The sequence below is a fragment of the Pipistrellus kuhlii genome, unplaced genomic scaffold (genome assembly GCF_014108245.1).
Source record: "Pipistrellus kuhlii isolate mPipKuh1 unplaced genomic scaffold, mPipKuh1.p scaffold_m20_p_18, whole genome shotgun sequence".
In the NCBI taxonomy this organism is placed as follows: Eukaryota; Metazoa; Chordata; class Mammalia; order Chiroptera; family Vespertilionidae; genus Pipistrellus; species Pipistrellus kuhlii.
Window position 1 is genome coordinate 26,563,897 of NW_023425493.1, and position 17,234 is coordinate 26,581,130.

The following is a 17,234-nucleotide window of genomic DNA, read 5'->3' on the forward strand; positions in this document are numbered from 1 at the left end:
CCTCAGTCCCCAAGCCGACGCTCTATCCATTGAGCCAAACCGGTCTCGGCTGTTTCTCAGTTCTTTAAAAAGATCTTCAATATCCCTAATGATGGTGTTCAAAAGTGAATATCATACACTGAAACTAATCATTAACAACAAATCTTCAATTTATTTGAAGCAATTCAGTTTCAAAAATTTTAAGTTACAGCAGTCTCAGAAAAAAACAGGGAACAGTCAGAAACAATAAAAGAATACTCAGAAGTACTGCATTTTTTTTTTTTTTGTCTTAACACTGTCATGGCTTTATTCAAAACACAGTTGCACAAAAGTATTAACTTCAAAGATTTTTGAGAGTTTTGAGGAATTTAACACACTATATACACACTGCCATACAAAGAAGCATTAAAATAGGACCAAAAACTCCTACAAAATATAAAACCCACCCTTATTTGCATGAAAATATCACCCACAAAGCTAAATAAGTCTTAAAAGTTATTTGGAGGCTCTTAAGTATTGTTTACAAACCAAAGAACAATAATATTGATTGCACGATAAAATGATTGATAAGAAAGTCAATATATAAGTTTAATTTTTAAAAATAAGTATTTTATAATCTGGCAAACAATGTGATGAGAATTCTTAGGGACTAAAACAAGGGATTTCAATTGTTAAAAAGGAATAAAATGTTAGCTATTTGGGTATTCAAATCCTCCCCACTAAACTTATCATAAGAGTTTTAATTCAGTCATTTTGTGCCACGTTTTTAGCTTAAACTAAAAAAGAAGCAGTACTATACTCAGTAATGTGTCCCAGCATGAAAGTATAACTTCAGTTAATTTGCTGACCCTAACAAAAAAACTTGCAAATATTCAAAAGGGGAAAACATTTAGAGCCAAGATTAAAAAAGCAATCGCCTTGAACACGGAGCCTCCATAACAAAAAGGGAGATGAACTTATTTACTCATAATCAATAGCCATAGAAGAAAACACACTCGCACTTTTCCCAGATATTTTTCTACTTTTTAATGGACATCCACTTGAAAACAAATCTTAACTTTAATATGGATTTAGTGTCAAATATTTTTCCATTGCCTAATATATTCCAATCAAATGCTGTATCTGATAATGCTTTAAAACTATAGAAAGAATAATTAAAGGTCCTACTCAGAAAAAATTAGAAGTGCTTGCAGAATGGTAGCTAAGTTATTGGGAAGCTAACTTATAATTTTATTTGAATGTCTCATTAATTACCAACAGGCAATTATTCTGACTTTTGAGGAACACTAGTTCTGCTTCCAGAAAAACCATCTGCTTCTTTTCTTTCTTCATCCTTCTAGTCTGTACATCTTTTCAACTGAGAAAGATTTCCAGTAAGCAGAGTCTGTTGCATAAAACTGCATAGATAATATTCATATCTCAGAAAATACTCAGTTTGTTTCACTTAGCTTTTTATAAACTGAGACAGGTCTGAAAAGGTAGTTGAGGTATAAGAATAAAGGTTTTCCTGGGTATTCATAAGTTTTCCCATTTTTTGTTTGTTTGTTTTGTTTTTTGAGGAGAGTGAAACAAGAAAGGAAGGTGATCATAAAGGAATTGTTGAAAGGAAAATGAAAAATGCTCACTTAAAAACAAAACAAAAACCAACCATTAGCATGTCATACTCTTCATTCAGCGCGGAACAAAGGGCTTCTCTGCATGTATCTGAACTTACTGTAAGCAATTTTTCCTTCAAAAATAAAATCTTACTAGCCACCTGGCTTAAAGGTTTCAGAAGCCTCCCCCAAAGCCAGCAACTATATTGCTGAATAGAACCTTTATTATTCTGCTCCTACTTCCCAAGTTACTCACGTGACAAAAGAGCACCCAAAATCCCTTAGCCAAAAAAGGGCATTGCTTTCCAAATGAAGATCTCTGGGTCACCTCTAAAAAAATAACCAACTTATCATTCAAGAGATTATTTTCATTTCATATTCCAGCTGACTGTAATTTGTTAATTCATAAATAACTTTAAAACCTTATGAATGAAATGCACACTAGACCTGTGCAAAAGTCATCATGTTTTAATTATGGGCTAAAATGACTAATAAGTAAACTTGTACTAGAAAAATTAAGATTCTAAATAAATTGCTAGAGAATTTCACAATGAGGTCAATGAAAAATTTTCTCTACATATAATATGATCATTAGCAGACTAGTAAATCTTATTTGGAATGATAAGGCAAAAATAGTAAAACCACACTTTTCCTATAAAAAGTTACACATTATCTTATTGTAAGGATAACTATTATACATGAAGAAACAAGATGTGACCACTCTATTGCACACCCAGGAATTTAGGGAAACTGGTCTTAGAATGATCTAGTCATCTTCTTCCTCTCCATCATCTTCAGCATCTCGTTTTCGCTTTTCCCCTCGAAGACCTTCTTCTGAAAGAAGAGTGAAAGGAAAAGTATAAAATACTTAATTTTAGCAAATAAATATTTGTTAAATTACGAAGTTTGGATCCTTAGTGAAAAGTTAATGGTGTAAAAAAATTATAGGTTAAGTGTCCTCTGTGAATTTCTTTTCAACTTCAGTTGAAAGAACTTAAGACTTAGAAATCCATAAATAATGGCAGCTTGCTATGCACCCTTGTGGCCAAATCATTAAGTACAGGTCAAGAAATTAAGAGCTTGATATAATGGACTTAGTGAATTTTAAAATTTATTTGGAAAGGCCTAGGTAGAGTACCAGAGAGCAAATCTAAAAAGGGTATTATCGAGTTCAACTGTTCTTCCCTTCTAGAGAAACCTTCATCCTCTCCAAAATGTAAGACCCTGAAAAGAAAATAATAAACTGAACTCAAATATCCATGATCTTGCCTGGTCAGTGTGACTCAGTGGTTGAGCATCAACCTATAAACAGGAGGTCATAGTTTGATTCCCAGACAGGGCACATGTCCAGGTTTCAGGATCAAACCTCAGTAGGCAGGGTGCAGGAGGTAGCTGAGCAATGATTTTTAATCATCATTAATGTTTCTATTTCTCCCTTTCCCCTGTCCTCTCTGAAATCAACAAAAATATATTTTTAAAAAGAAATCCATTATCGCCAAAACTGGTTTGGCTCAGTGGATAGAGCGTTGGCCTGCGGACTGAAAGGTCCCAGGTTCAATTCCGGTCAAGGGCATGTACCTTGGTTGCTAGCACATCCCCAGTAGGGGGTGTGCAAGAGGCAGCTGATCGGTGTTTCTCTCTCATCGATGTTTCTAACTCTCTATCCCTCTCTTCCTCTCTGTAAAAAATCAATAAAATATTTTTTTTTTTTAAAGAAATCCATTATCTCTTTATTCCTACTTTGAAAATAAATGTTATAAGCTGTTTTTCAATTGGAATTAATAAATACCCTGAGGGGGAAAAAGGTTTTATACCTTTCAAGAGAATTCTATAACATGTTGCCAAAATCAAGATCAGTAGTAATTTTGAATTATAGAGTCAATCTTTAAAGTCCATGAATAGCTGTAACTTTATTTTTTTTATTTTTTTTTAATAGCTGTAACTTTAATTTTAGGATATCTTTTTCTTCTTTTTTTAATCTTTATCGTTTAGTATTACAGATGTCTCCCCGCCCCCATTGCCCTCTTCCATCTGGATCCTGCCCCACCCCAGGCCTTCACCACCCTATTGTTTGTGTCCATGGGTAATGCATATAGTCTTGGTTATTGGTCCTTGTTTTTTTTTTTATCACTTTGAATATTTCTTGCCACTCCCTTCTGACCTGCAAATTTCGAGAAATTGGCCGAGAGTTATATGGGCACTCCCCTTGTAGGTAACTAACTGCTTTTCTTTTGCAGCTTTTAAGAATCTCTTTGTGTTTAACATTTGGCATTTTAATTATGAGGTGTCTGAATGTTGGCCTCTTTGGGTTCATCCTATACTTCCTGCACTTGAAAGTCTATTTCTTTCACCAGATAGGATAAGTTTTCTTCGTTATTTTTTCAAAAGTTTTTTAATTTTTTGGTCCCTCTCTTCTCCTTCTGGTACCCCTAAGAGATGAATGTTGATATGCTTGAAGTTGTCCCAGAGGCTCCTTATATGTCTTTATATTTTTGGGTTCTTTTTTTCCTTTTGCTCTTCTGATTGGGTGTTTTTTGCTTACTCATATTCCAAATCGTCTATTTGATTCTTGGCATCCTCTACTCTACTGTTGATCCCCTGTAAATTATTCTTCATTTCATTTAGTGTATCCTTCATTTCTGACTTCCTTTTGTATGTCCTTGGAGTTCTTAAGTCCCTTGAGCATCCTTAAAACCATTGTTTTGAACTCTATATCTGGTAGTTTTCCTGCTTCCATTTCAATTAGTTCTTTTAAAAAAAAAAAAACCCACATATTTATTGATTTCAGAGAGGAATGGAGAGAGAGAAATATCAATGATAAGAGAGAATCACTGATCAGCTGCCTCCTGAGCACCTCTTACTGGATCCTTTCAAGTTGCTGCCCCAATGCTGTAGCTCAGAGGGAGTGAGTCTGAGTAAGTCTGTGTGTGGGCCCTTTAAGAGAAACTGCCTGGGACTCCTGACACAGCAGCCTCTGTGTCACTCAGCCACAATCCCCACTTTTTACAATCTGAAGTTACAGGGACTTTTCTTCCTGGCACTGGAACCTTGGGTTGAGAAGTCTGGTGTGGAGCTGGGATAGTCTTGCTCCTAACAGGGGGAATTCTGCAGCCAAGAAATCCCTTCCGATTTTTAACCATCACACAGCCCATTCCACACCTCTGCCCCTCATACCAGTCTCAATGTGGCTTCTTTAATTCTCTAGTTGTAGGGCTTCCGTTCTGCCAAGATTTCAGGTGGTTCTGAATGGTGGTGGTTCTGTGGTTTAGTTGTAATTTTGATGTGGTTGTGGCAGGAGGCAAATACTGCGTTTACCTATGCTGCCATACTGACCCTCCCCCTCTAATTTTAGAATACTTTTATGGCTAATATAACTCACCCTCTTCTTCTTCTTCATCTTCTTCTTCTTCTTCTTCCCCTTCAACATAGTCATCATCATCTTCTTCATCCTTGAAATTCAAATATTCAGTTTGAGAATAAATGAGCCATGACACAGATTTTCCAGTTTGATACTTACAATTTTAAAAACACATGAGATACTCATCACATTATCCCTTGATAATTTAGAAAAGCCCAAGTTTAAAAGGTTAATTACTTGTCTGGAATTTGTTTTAAAGAAAATATGATTACAATGCATATTGTAAGTCCTACATAAAGTCTTTTATACATATTAATTCCTTACTTTTGAAGAGCAGCTGAAATAGAAATGACTCAAACTGCCCTGGCCGGGTGGCTCAGTTAGTTGGGGCATCATCATCCGGTATATCAAAAGGTTTCAGTTTGATTCCCAGTCAGGGCACATACTTGGGTTAGGGGTTCGATCCCCAGTCAAGGCACATATGGGAGGCAACTGATAGATGTTTCTATCTCACATTGATGTTTCTTTCTATATTTCCCCCTTCCTCTCTCTCAAAAATCAATAAAAAACATATCCTAAGGTGAAAATTAAAAAAAGACTCAAACAAAAAATACCTAATAAAATACCATTTCTATTTCCTTCTACTTTCTTTTTAAATCTCAGTAGACTCTGACACTCCCACTGGTTCTTAGTTTCTAAAAACAAGTCCTCATTTTAAACACCCAAATTTCTCATCATAATGGAACACTTCTAGTCACTGCTACCTGGATACTACACTGACTTAATGTTGTATGTATTATCTTAGAGATTTTTGCTCTATACTTGACCATTCAATTTTAGTTAATATTTCCCAATGTTCAGTGGAATGATACACGTTAAACATTTGTAGTTAGCTAAAGGTCATTTTTAAATTACTTAATACTATCTGGACTTAAAAAGAATGATTGACAGAGAAAATAAAAAGCCAAAGACAAAAATAACATGAGTTCATTATTTTACTAAATAAATTAAAACTTAGGGGGAAAACACTCAAGTTGCAGAAGGATTCCAATTAAACAGGTGGCCTTTCTCTATGAATACATAAAATACTTAAAAGTTCTTCATGATTCTATAGCTCCTAACTCACTAAGGGCCCAAACAAGTTTGAGTCGTATTTTTCCTCATACTAGTTTTATATTTAAAAGAGTATCAAAGAGCCGAAACCGGTGTGGCTCAGTGGTAGAGCGTCAGTCTGCGGACTGAGAAGTCCTGGGTTCGATTCCGGTCAAGGGCATATACTTGGGTTGCGGGCACATCCCCAGTAGGGGGTGTGCAAGAGGCAGCTGATCGATGATTCTCTCTCATCTATGTTTCTCACTCTCTATTCCTCTCTCTTCCTCTCTGTAAAAAAATCAATAAAATATATTTTAAAAAAAAGAGTATCAGAGAAAAATTACCATTAATCAGTGTTATCATCTATCTAACCAATGTAAGTCATTAGGAAAACATGAGAATACTAACAATTTCTATTGTAAGATATTATTTTTAATAATAAAAACTTGTTTTAAATTATAAATTATGAAAACGAAACAATAAATTAACAATAGGAGAAACTCCCTCCCTTAAAGATTTCACCATCTAGCAGAAAGTTGCCAAATAAACAAGTTTTTACAAAAATGACTACAGGTAATAACAGAAGTCTAATCAAGTTTCAAAGGTAACAAAGAAAGGAGTGATTGTCCATAAAAAAATTACAAAAAGCTTCAATGAGGCAACTCCAGAGCTGAGAGTTTGTGTTTTGTTTTGTTTTTTATAAAGTAGAGCCTTTTAAAAAAATACTTATCGATTTTTTTGAGAGAGAGGAAGGGAGAGGGATAGAGAGGTAGAAACATCATCGATGGGCTGCCTCCTGCATACCCAGTCTAATGATGGAGCCCGCAATCTGGGCGTGTGCTCTGAAGGGGAACTGAATCATGATCTCTTGACGTTCAACCACTGAGTCAAACAGGCTGGGCCAGAGTTGAATTTTTTTTTTTTTTAATATATTTTATTGATTTTTTACAGAGGGGAAGAGAGAGGGATAGAGAGCTAGAAACATCGATGGGAGAGAAACATCGACCAGCTGCCTCCTGCACACCCTCTGCTGGGGATGTGCCCACAACCAAGGTACATGCCCTTGACCAGAATCGAACCCGAGACCTTTCAGTCCGCAGGCCGACGCTCTATCCACTGAGCCAAACTGGTTTCGGCCAGAGTTGAATATTTAAAGATAACAGTTCACAAGGCATGATTTGTGTGGTGGTTACACAAGTATAAACATATGTAAAATCCTGTGGATTTGCCATGGCTGGTGTGACTCGGTGGCTTGGAGCATTGTCCTATATATGGAAAGGCCGTTGGTTCAATTCCCAGTCAGGGCACATACCTAGGTTGCAGGGATCCTGTTTCTCTCTCACATCTATGTTTCTGTCTCTCTCACTCTCTCCCTTCCACTCTCTATAAAAATCAATTTTGAGCCGAAACCAGTTGGGCTCAGTGGATAGAGCGTCAGCCTGCGGACTGAAAGGTCCCAGGTTCGATTCTGGTCTAGGGCATGTACCTTGGTTGGGGGCATATCCCCAGTGGGAGGTGTGCAGGAGGCAGCTGATCAATGTTTCTCTTTCATCAATGTTTCTTTTTTTGTTTGTTTGTTTTTTGTTAATATATTTTATTGATTTTTTACAGAGAGGAAGGGAGAGAGAGAGAGAGAGAGAGCTAGAAACGTCGATGAGAGAGAAACATCAACCAGCTGCCTCTTGCACACCCCCTACTGGGGATATGCCCGCAACCAAGGTACATGCCCTTGACCGGGACCTTCAGTCCGCAGACCGACGCTCTACCACTGAGCCAAACCGGTTTTCGGCTCATCAATGTTTCTAACTCTATCTCTCTCACTTACTCTCTGTAAAAAAATCAATAAAATATATATTTTTTTAAATCAATTTTGAAAAAACATATCCTTAGGTGAGAATTAAAAACAATTTCATGGACTTGTCCATAAAATCAGTGTACTTTACATGCTTTGCTCTATTTATGTTTATCTCAAAAAAAGAAAATTCATCAGAGGACATGGGTACAAAGTCATATTAATAGAATACTCACATTACATACAGACAGGAAGGCAAGAAATAGCTCCGTGTGACAATTTAATTTGGTATTGAGGGAGACAAAGCCAGGGAAGGAAGCAGGGGCTAGATAATGAAGGGCCTTGTCTTGGTGGCAACAGGGACACATTAAAGGGTTTCAGGCAGGCTGGTATTTGCATTGGGAACACACAGGCAAGCACTGCGAGAGCTACACCTTCATGTGATGCTGTGTTCAGAGAGAGCATTTAGAAAGCTACAACGCACAGCAAGAAACCGGCCCCAGTGACTTGGTTGGTTGGGCATCATCCCAGGCACCAAAAGGTTGCCAGTTTGATTCTCAGTCGGGTGGAGTACCTGGGTTGGGTGTTTGATACTTGGTCAGGAGGGAGAGGAGGATGGCCCATCAATCTCTCTCTCTCTCTCTCTCTCTCTGTCTCTCTTTCATCCATTCCTCCTTCCTCTCCCCAAGCAGGTCCTTGAGTAGAGGTTGGGAAAAAAAGCATAAGCAAATAATCAGGGTAAAGAAGAGTTTTTGTGAGTGCCTACAATGTGCTAGGCACTAGATACTTCATAGGTGTTTTTGTTAAATCCTTAAAACAATCCTAGGAGATTGGTATAATCTAAGTTTTATAAATGCACAAACTGATTCTCAGAAACAGTTGTAAAATGTTTCCATCACACCATGCTGCTGAGTGCAGAATGGATTTGGAAGGTATCCGGGAGGTAAAATCAATAGATGTTTATGATTACCTGGATATGGTATGAACTGAGGGGAGTAGGGGAGAAAAATGACAGGCAGACAGACACATGCACCCCCATAGGTTAGAAATAATTCAGATTTCTACACATCTTACTTCTTATAGTACTTAGCTCTATGCCTAAATAACTAATTTTCAGTGCAAGTAAGAAAGGTCTGTTCACCTGAATTTCTTCTCTCATTAAGTATGAGAGGCCCACTTCCTCTTCTCCCTCTCCCAGTTCTGAGCCTGCTTCATCGTCCTCCTCCTCCTCCTCTTCTTCCTCCTCCTCTTCCTCAAATCCTTCAGGTGGACCTGCTTCATCTTCCTCTTCGTCATCTTCATCTCCATCTTTAAAAATATTTTCAGAGGTAGGCAAATGGCTGGGCAAATGTTTATTGATAATATATTGATTCTTTTAACCCTTGCCCCAATCACTTCAAACTCTTAAGCAAATAGGTGGGTATCTCAGTGATTTTATTTCTTAAAATGTCCTCTTTATAACACCCATATTTACTACTTGAAAAATACAGTTTCTAGCCGAGACCGGTTTGGCTCAGTGGATAGAGCGTCGGACTGAAGGGTCCCAGGTTCGATTCCGGTCAAGGGCATGTACCTTGGTTGTGGGCTCATCCTCAGTAGGGGGTGTGCAAGAGGCAGCTGATCGATGATTCTCTCTCATTGATGTTTCTAACTCTCTATCTCTCTCTCTTCCTCTCTGTAAAAAATCAATAAAATATATTTAAAAAAATAATAATAATAAAAAATAAAAAAATAAAAAAACAACATAACAAAAATAAATAAACAAATAAATAAATAAATATTGCCACTTTTACTGGGTGACTTATAACAGATATATAAAATTTCACAGAGCCTGATATAATAATTATTAAATGCCCCCAAAGTTATCAGAAATCTCAAAGAATACAGTTCTAGGGCTATGGGTTTCTAAATGTTTGTCTTACTAACATCTTTTTTTTCCCTACACCTAAATATCCATGCCCATTCTAATTTGCCTGGTTAGAGTGCAGGCTATAACTGTGGCACATTTATGAGTATTATGAATGATTACCTTCATCATCCTCTGCTCCCGAGTCTGGTGCTTCGTTATCCTCCTGATCAAATCCATCTAAGTAGGTGATTTGCTGCAGCAGTTCAAAAATACTCTCTCTGTAATCTTCTAGGGTTGTGATCTCACAGTTAAACAAGTCAAGACTTTTCAAATTTTTAAGATTTTGCTGGAAAAATAAGAAGTTAAAACTTACAATCAAGATGTAAAATATCTTGTTATTTTCTTTTAACTCATGAGCCAGAAAACATATACTTGAAATCAAGAGGATGATTTTGAACCTTTAGAATTTTATAATGAAGTGTTATTATACCAAACACAGCCAGTTCTCTTAATGAAGTGCTGACGTGCTAACTCCACAGAAGTAGGAACTTGGTTGTGTTCAACTACTGTGTCTCCAGCACCTGGCTAGTGTCTTACTTATAAAAGGCACTCAGTATATTTGTTGAGCGAATCCGCACAAACAGGCAACAATAACAAGATGTTTAGTTTAAATCCACAAACTTACTTTCAACAATTTCAACCTCTTCACAAACTTTTTAAAAATCGGAGCAACAATTTTTCACTTTATCTTTTCCTTTCTTCATACAAGGAAACAAATGAACAAATAACAAAATAACTTTTAAAAAGTCCAGAAGAAAGGAAAAGGAATAGAATTTAAGAAAATACTAGAAATTTTCAGAACAGATATTCAACTCTTTTTTTTTTTTTAATATATTTTATTGATTTTTTTACAGAGAGGAAGACAGAGGGATAGAAAGTTAGAAACATCAATGAGAGAGAATCATCCATCGGCTGTCTTTTGCACACCCACTACTGGGGATCAAGCCTGAAACCCAGGCCCATGCCCTTGACTGGAATTGAACCCGGAAAACATCAGTCCAAAGGCTGATACTTTATCCACTAAGCCAAACCAGCTGGGGCCTTACTTATATTCTTGTATTTTACTAATGAATAATATTTATCTAAATAAATGAGCAATATTTTTCTGTTCCTGCTAATATATAAATATAGTATCCCAAAAAAATGTATATACACTTTAACAGCTGATAGCTCAATTCTGAAAATAAAATGTGTTTTAATAAACACAGCCTTTATAATTAAGTGTGTGTATACTTTTTTGGATACCCTATATATGCAAATCTCAGAAAATTCAACTAAAAAAAGCAAGCCCAGAGACAAATCTTTCCACTTACCAGAGCTTCTAGTGCACTGAGATCTTTTATTTTGTTTCCACTCAGATTGAGGTGGGTAAGATTAGGACATTTCTCTGCCAGGACTTCCAACCCTCCAGAAATTTTATTGTTACTAAGTTCCAACTATATATTCAACATGGGGAAGAAACAAAAAATGGTTAAGACTTAGGATAGATCAAAGATTTTAAAAATACATCAGTTTGACAGAAAGCATTTGTTATTCTCTCTGGCTTCAAGACTGTCAAAAGTAATTAATTTCCAAATTCCACCTACAACCACCAAGTAGTATGTTAAGATTCCTGTATGAATGGCTGCGTGATTTATAATGGGTTATATCCAGATAAACCCACCATTGTAAGTCAAAAATATTGCAAGTCAAAAATGCATTTAATGCCCCAGCTGGTTGTTCAGTGGTTAGAGCATTGGCCTGCAGACCAAAGGGTCACAGATTCGATTCCCAGTCAAGGGCACATACCTCGGTTGAGGCTCAATCCCCAGCCCAGGTCAGGGCGCATGCAGCAGGCAACCAACTGATGTGTCTCTGTCACATATAATAGATGTTTCTCTCTCTCCCCTCCTCTCTCTCCCCTTTCCCTCCCTTCCATTCTCTCCAAAAAATGAATGGGAAAATATCCTCACATAAGGATTTTAAAAAATGCATTCAATATAGCTAATTTAGCAATATCATAGCTTATGCCTAGCCTATAACATTCTCAGAATACTTACATTAATTAGCCAACAGTTGGACAAAATCATCTAATACAATTAACATATACACTGTAGGATATCAGTGGTTTACCCTCATGATCGCGTGTCTGACTGGGAGCTTGGCTCGTTGCCACTGCCCAGCTTCACGAGAGAGTAACATTCCCCATAATGCTAGCCCAGTAACAGATCAAAATTCAAAACTGTAGTGCAGTTTCTACTTAATGCATATTGTTTTCACACCATCATTAAGTCAAAAAGTTGTAAGTCAAACCACTGTAAGCCGGGTACTGTTGGTATAATGTCTCCTAATGTAGGTTTGGTTCCAATTGTTTAATAGTTAGATTTTATGTTTCAGAGGAAAACTTAAAGTTGAAAATGTTAAGTTGAAATTCATACCATAAAGCAATTCATTATTAAATATAAATTTCTAAAAGCAAGCCCAGATGGCATGGCTCAGTGGTTGAGTGTGTCAACCCATGAACCAGGAGATCATGGTTCAATTTCCCATCAGGGCACATGCCTGGGTTGCGGGATCGATTCCCATTGTAGGGTGTGCAGGAGGCAGCTGATCAATGATTCTCTCTCATCACTGATGTTTCTATCTCTCTCTCCCTCTCCTCCCTTCTTTTCTAAAATCAAAATATATTAAAATATATATTAAATAAAATAAATTTATAAAAGCAATTATTACAGCCGATTCCAAAATTCTACATAGCCCTTCTGCTTACCTCTAGAAACTTAGAACCTTTTAGTTAAAAGGCAGAATAGTAAAAAAATAATAAAGCAGAATAGTCATTCCATTTGGTAAAAAAAACAAAATACCCAAAAACAAGAATAGTCCTCTGCATTCAAATCGTGATGCTTTAATGCCTAAGGTCAACTTACCTTTCGAAGTTTATTTAAGTTGGGAAGCCGGGCCAGTGAACTTAGTTCCACATTAATCATACTCAGAAACTCTAGTTTTTTAAAAGTATCATTCAGGCCCTCAATTTCCCCATTGACACAATGGCAATTATCAAGGATTAACTGTGTCAGCTGTAAGAGAGAACAAGAATGATTCTTTAGTTGGCAGTCTGTTTAGCAAAAGATCTGGGGTCCAGACACACCACCGATCCATCTTATCATTCTCCAAAAATACTGAAATACAGTCCACCAGTCATCACTGTAAGTTAACCCTTTACATTTAAACTTGGACTCAGAAGTTTGATGTCTGCTTCCAATCACTGATGAACTAAAAACGCATTTGAGCCAAAACTGGTTTGGCTCAGTGGATAGAGCGTCGGCCTGCGGACTGAAAGGTCCCAGGTTCGATTCCGGTCAAGGACATGTACCTTAGTTGCGGGCACACCCTTAGTAGGGGGTGTGCAAGAGGCAGCTGATTGATGATTCTCTCTCATTGATGTTTCTAACTCTCTATTCCTCTCTCTTCCTCTCTGTAAAAAATCAATAAAATATATTTTAAAAAATAAAAATAAAAATAAAAACACAGTTGAAGAAGGGTCCCAGGTGAAACTTGTTTCCTCCTCTGATGAGAACTCTCAACACCAGGGCCTGTGTCTATGCAGGAGGCGACACCGAGGCTACTGGGGAAGGATGCGAGTGCGCTGCCTGCAAACAGTAGAGAGAGAAAAGGAAATTCTTTTTTCAGTTTAATCCCCCTTATCTTTGGTTGATAAATGCCACCAAAACTCAAAAATACCTTATTACCGTGAAGAAATGTTAGTCCTCCTGCCCTATCTGGTTTGGCTCAGTAGTTAGAGCATTGGATTGTGGACTGGAAGGTCCCGGGGTCGATTACATTCAAGAGCACGTGCTTGGGTTGAGGGCTCAATAGGGGGCATGCAGGAGGGGGCGTGCAGGAGGCAGCCGATCAATGATTCTCATTATTGATGTTTCTATCTCCCTCTCCCTCTCCCTTCCTCTTTGAAATGAAAACATATACTTTTTAAGCTTTATTTTTAGGGAGGCAAAAACACAAATTATTTACTTTTAGTTTTGAGGCCTAATACATTGACTTTTAATTATAGCTTTCTATATATTTGAAGGGCAGTTGCTTTTATTTCCTCCCAGAGTAATTTCTAGACCACATTTAGGAAGTTTATTTTTTCTTTTTTTTAATATATATTTTTAAATATATATTTTATTGATTTTTACAGAGAGGAAGGGAGAGAGATAGAGAGCTAGAAACGTCGATGAGAGAGAAACATCAACTAGCTGCCTCCTGCACACCCCCTACCGGGGATGTGCCCGCAACCAATGTACATGCCCTTGACCGGAATCGAACCTGGGACCTTTCAGTCCACAGACCAACGCTCTACCACTGAGCCAAACCGGTTTCAGCGGAAGTTTCTTTTTTTTTTTTTAAGCCTTTTTTCTCCCTTTCTTTTAAACTGAGCAACAAACTTAGTTGCTTTTCTGAAAATTTTTTTTTTTTTAAGAAGAAAAGAAAGCTCCTACCGAGACAACCCAGCTTTTGGATGTTATTTGTTCTAACATCAAGGCCAAACAATACCACCCAGAATGATACATCGTTGACAAAATGTTTATTTCTCCCTGCCATCTTGGTAGCACTTTTGTGACTTTCTCCCCATTTTTGGGAGGGGGCAGGTGGTGGCTGGATCCTCCATTAGGTCAGAGTCGTAGAACAAAACTTTCTGATGTGGAAAAAACACACAAAACTTTCTGATGTGGGCTAGACGGACTTCCTCTCGGGGAGGCAGAAGACCCCGGCACTCCCTTCCCGCTCTGACCCAGGTACTGTATTGGGAGTGCTCCAATTAGCAACAAGGAGTGCCACCTTCTCGGCTTCAACGTGTCTTCGACATAATTACTTCAGTGAGCGGAGAAGGCATCGTGATCTGCTTAGAGAGGAGGAAGCCAAAGCCCAGAGGGTGAGAATGGCCTGCCTGGTGTCAGCCCACTGGGTTTGGTGTCAGCTCACCAGTGCCTCCCCCTGAGTAACTGCACGGTCCTGGGCCTCCACCGACCCGGTCTACCTCGCCGGTGTGTCTGAAGGAGTCGGTGGAGAGCAAAGAGGACGGTGCTTTGTAAACTGGGAAAAGCTTTGCAAATACACGACCGTTATTACACCAGGGGGAGAAGGAGAGGCTACGAAAAGGCAAGTTCCGGGCACTCGCCAAAACTGGAAAGGGTATTACTTCCGTAGCCCTAGTAAAAGAGTGCGGGGGCAGGAGTTACTGCGATAGGGTAGGGAAAAGAATGGGGGGGTATAAATCCACTTTTCCACCCCAAGCCATAGAAAAGCATTCTAAACGTGCTTCTGAGAGGCAGCTTTAAAAAATAATTTTTTCTTTCTTTCTGCAGCCCCCAAAGAGCAGGTGCTAGAAAATTTCCAGTTACCTCTGAGATAATAACGGCTGTTTCCTCCTCCCTGCACCTGCCAATCCCAGGGAAACAAACTTCTTTGAAAAGTGCACGCCGCCGCCGGACAGACCCTCCCCGTCCCGTACGCGGGGAGCACGGCCCCGCCTCCAGCCGCCGAGCAAATTATACCCCAAAGTCCCAACGCCCGCACGTAGCTCAGAGGCCGCGGTTAAGGCTTCCCTCTGATCAGGAGTGAGAGTTCCCCTCTGGTCACCGGCCCACTCTGACGACCTGCCTCTCCGACCCGCGGAAACCCCACGAGGGGCGGGGGGTTCCCACGGAAAAACGGGGTCGCCTCCCAGGACCGCCTCCGCGCCCGGCGGGATGGGACGGGCTGGGCGGGGTGGGACTGAAGCCGGAGAGGCACCCTCGGAAAGGGGGCGGAAACGCCTCCCGCCCGACCCCCCAAAAGTTGACCGCAACCCCGCCTCGCGTGGCCCCTCCCAGCCCCGGCCCTTTAAGGCGGCCGCGGGGAGCGCGCATCGCCCAGAGCCGCCGCCGCGCCGTCCGGGAGGCACAAAGCCCTCCGCCCGGGGCCGGGCGCGTGGACCGCCTCCGGGGGCCGCGGCCCGGGCTGCGGCCGCCGCGACCAGACCAGCCGGCCGCCGCGGGGAAGGAGATCACCCCTCGAGCGCCCTCCCCGCCGCCGATCGCAGCGACGAGTCCCCAAAACTTCTCGGCGGCCGCTGACCCAGATTCCGCCCGCGCGGCCGGCGCGCGCTGCCCCGGGGAGTGGGCGCCGCGGGCGGGTGGGCGCCGGCCTCCGGGGCGACCCCAGCCTGCGCGGCGCGGCCTCTGCGGGCGCCCGGGGGCCCCCAGGCCGGGCCGCCCCTCCCCCCAAAAAGAGAGGGCACAGCCCCGAGGAAAAGTTGGACTAACTTCTCGGGCGACGATGGCTGCGGCAGGGGGGCGAGCGGGACCCGGGGTCGCGCCCACGCCGCCTGTCCCCCGGGAGGAGGGGAGCCGAGCGGCCCCCCGACACCCTGCTTCCCGCCCCCCACGAGAGCAGGACGCCTGAAAGGAGAATGGGACTAAGCCCCCATGCCGCACACACACACACAAAAAAAAGCCCCTAGAAACTTAAGCCCTTCGCCATTTTAAGTAAAAGATATTAATGATTTAAACTTAAATACTTCCTGGGGTTGGGGTTATTTCATTACCCGTCCCCACACACCCACCCAGGCGCCCCACCACCACCACCACCACCACCACCCGATCCCCCGAATCCGGGCTGGTGGGAAGGGGAGGGGGCTGAGTCATCTCACCTCCTCCGGGGCTCGATTCCTTAACTCCTGGTTAATCTTCGTCTTCATCTCCATGTCCTCCTCCGGTCTTCGGCGCCTCCTCTCCTCCGTTACCCGGTCCTGCCTTCCCCACTAACCCCCACCCCTCAAATGTGAAAGATTTGGAAATGAATGAAAAGAAACGCAAACACAAACGCCCACCACCAGCAGATAGGTTGTGGGAGAGTGGGGGGGGGGGGGGAGAAAAGAATGCCAAATGGAGTCCAAGGAGTTGGGACTCTAACTCGGCTGCCAACACCTCCTTGTCCACACACTGGCGCGCGCGCTCACATGCACACACACACGCGCACACACATACACACACTCCCGCAGTTCCGTCCCCTTCAATGGCTGCGGAGAGACTGAGCCTCCATGACACGACACCGCCAACCCCCTGGCCCACGCTCCGCCCACCTCCCGAATGTATTGGCTGGTGCTTCAGCATCGCGCCATCCCATTGGGCGGCGCAAACGTCAATCAGCCTCGAGGGCGGGCCCGAGCCGGCAGTGCCGCGTCCATTAGCTACAACCGAGCGCGCAGTTAACTCCGATAGGTCCAGGCGGGTGTTCGTCCTGGGGAACTATTTTGAATCCCACCAGCCCCCCTACTTTTCTTTGTGCGATTGGCGCGCTTTCTCTAGGCTCTCCGGCGGTTTCTGAGGCTTGTCGGGTTTGTTTGGGTGTTTTTGTTTTGTTTCTTTCTTTATGTTCTTGATGTTAAAGGGAGAGAGAAGGCATCCTTCTTACGTGCCCAAGTTGCGAGATTGGCTCGTCACCACACAGCACGCACAGGCTCTTGGCGATTTGAAAGCACAGCTCCTG

The 17,234-nt window shown here is 41.2% G+C and overlaps 1 protein-coding gene across 7 annotated transcripts; it reads right to left on the reverse strand.

Annotated features, from left to right (window-relative positions):
- Positions 1-131: 131 nt before the first annotated feature.
- Positions 132-16,812, reverse strand: ANP32E (acidic nuclear phosphoprotein 32 family member E). Of its 7 annotated transcripts, none has more exons than XM_036441885.2 (7): positions 16,396-16,804; positions 12,632-12,781; positions 11,039-11,161; positions 9,846-10,011; positions 8,958-9,124; positions 4,954-5,023; positions 132-2,408 (listed from the first exon to the last, which is right to left on the reverse strand). In XM_036441885.2, the coding sequence occupies exons 1-7, from the start codon at positions 16,447-16,449 to the stop codon at positions 2,341-2,343; spliced, it is 798 nt and encodes a 265-aa protein (XP_036297778.1). In that variant the 5' UTR covers positions 16,450-16,804; the 3' UTR covers positions 132-2,340. The 7 variants fall into 7 exon arrangements, with proteins under 7 accessions (XP_036297778.1, XP_036297781.1, XP_036297783.1 ...); XM_045583393.1 differs by lacking the exon at positions 132-2,408 and adding an exon at positions 4,084-4,322 and having other exon boundaries at positions 16,396-16,807; XM_036441888.2 differs by lacking the exon at positions 11,039-11,161 and having other exon boundaries at positions 16,396-16,812.
- Positions 16,813-17,234: the final 422 nt, after the last annotated feature.

Excerpts from the sequence above, each read along its gene's own strand:
- ANP32E (XM_045583393.1), bottom strand. The coding sequence starts at position 16,449 with ATGGAGATGAAGACGAAGATTAACCAGGAGTTAAGGAATCGAGCCCCG. Across the intron at positions 11,162-12,631 it reads ACTTAAATAAACTTCGAAAG|TTGGAACTTAGTAACAATAA; the intron begins GTAAGTTGACCT and ends TTGAATATATAG. Across the intron at positions 4,323-4,953 it reads AGATGAAGAAGAAGAAGAGG|AACTAATTGAAATGGAAGCA; the intron begins GTGAGTTATATT and ends TTTTTTTAAAAG.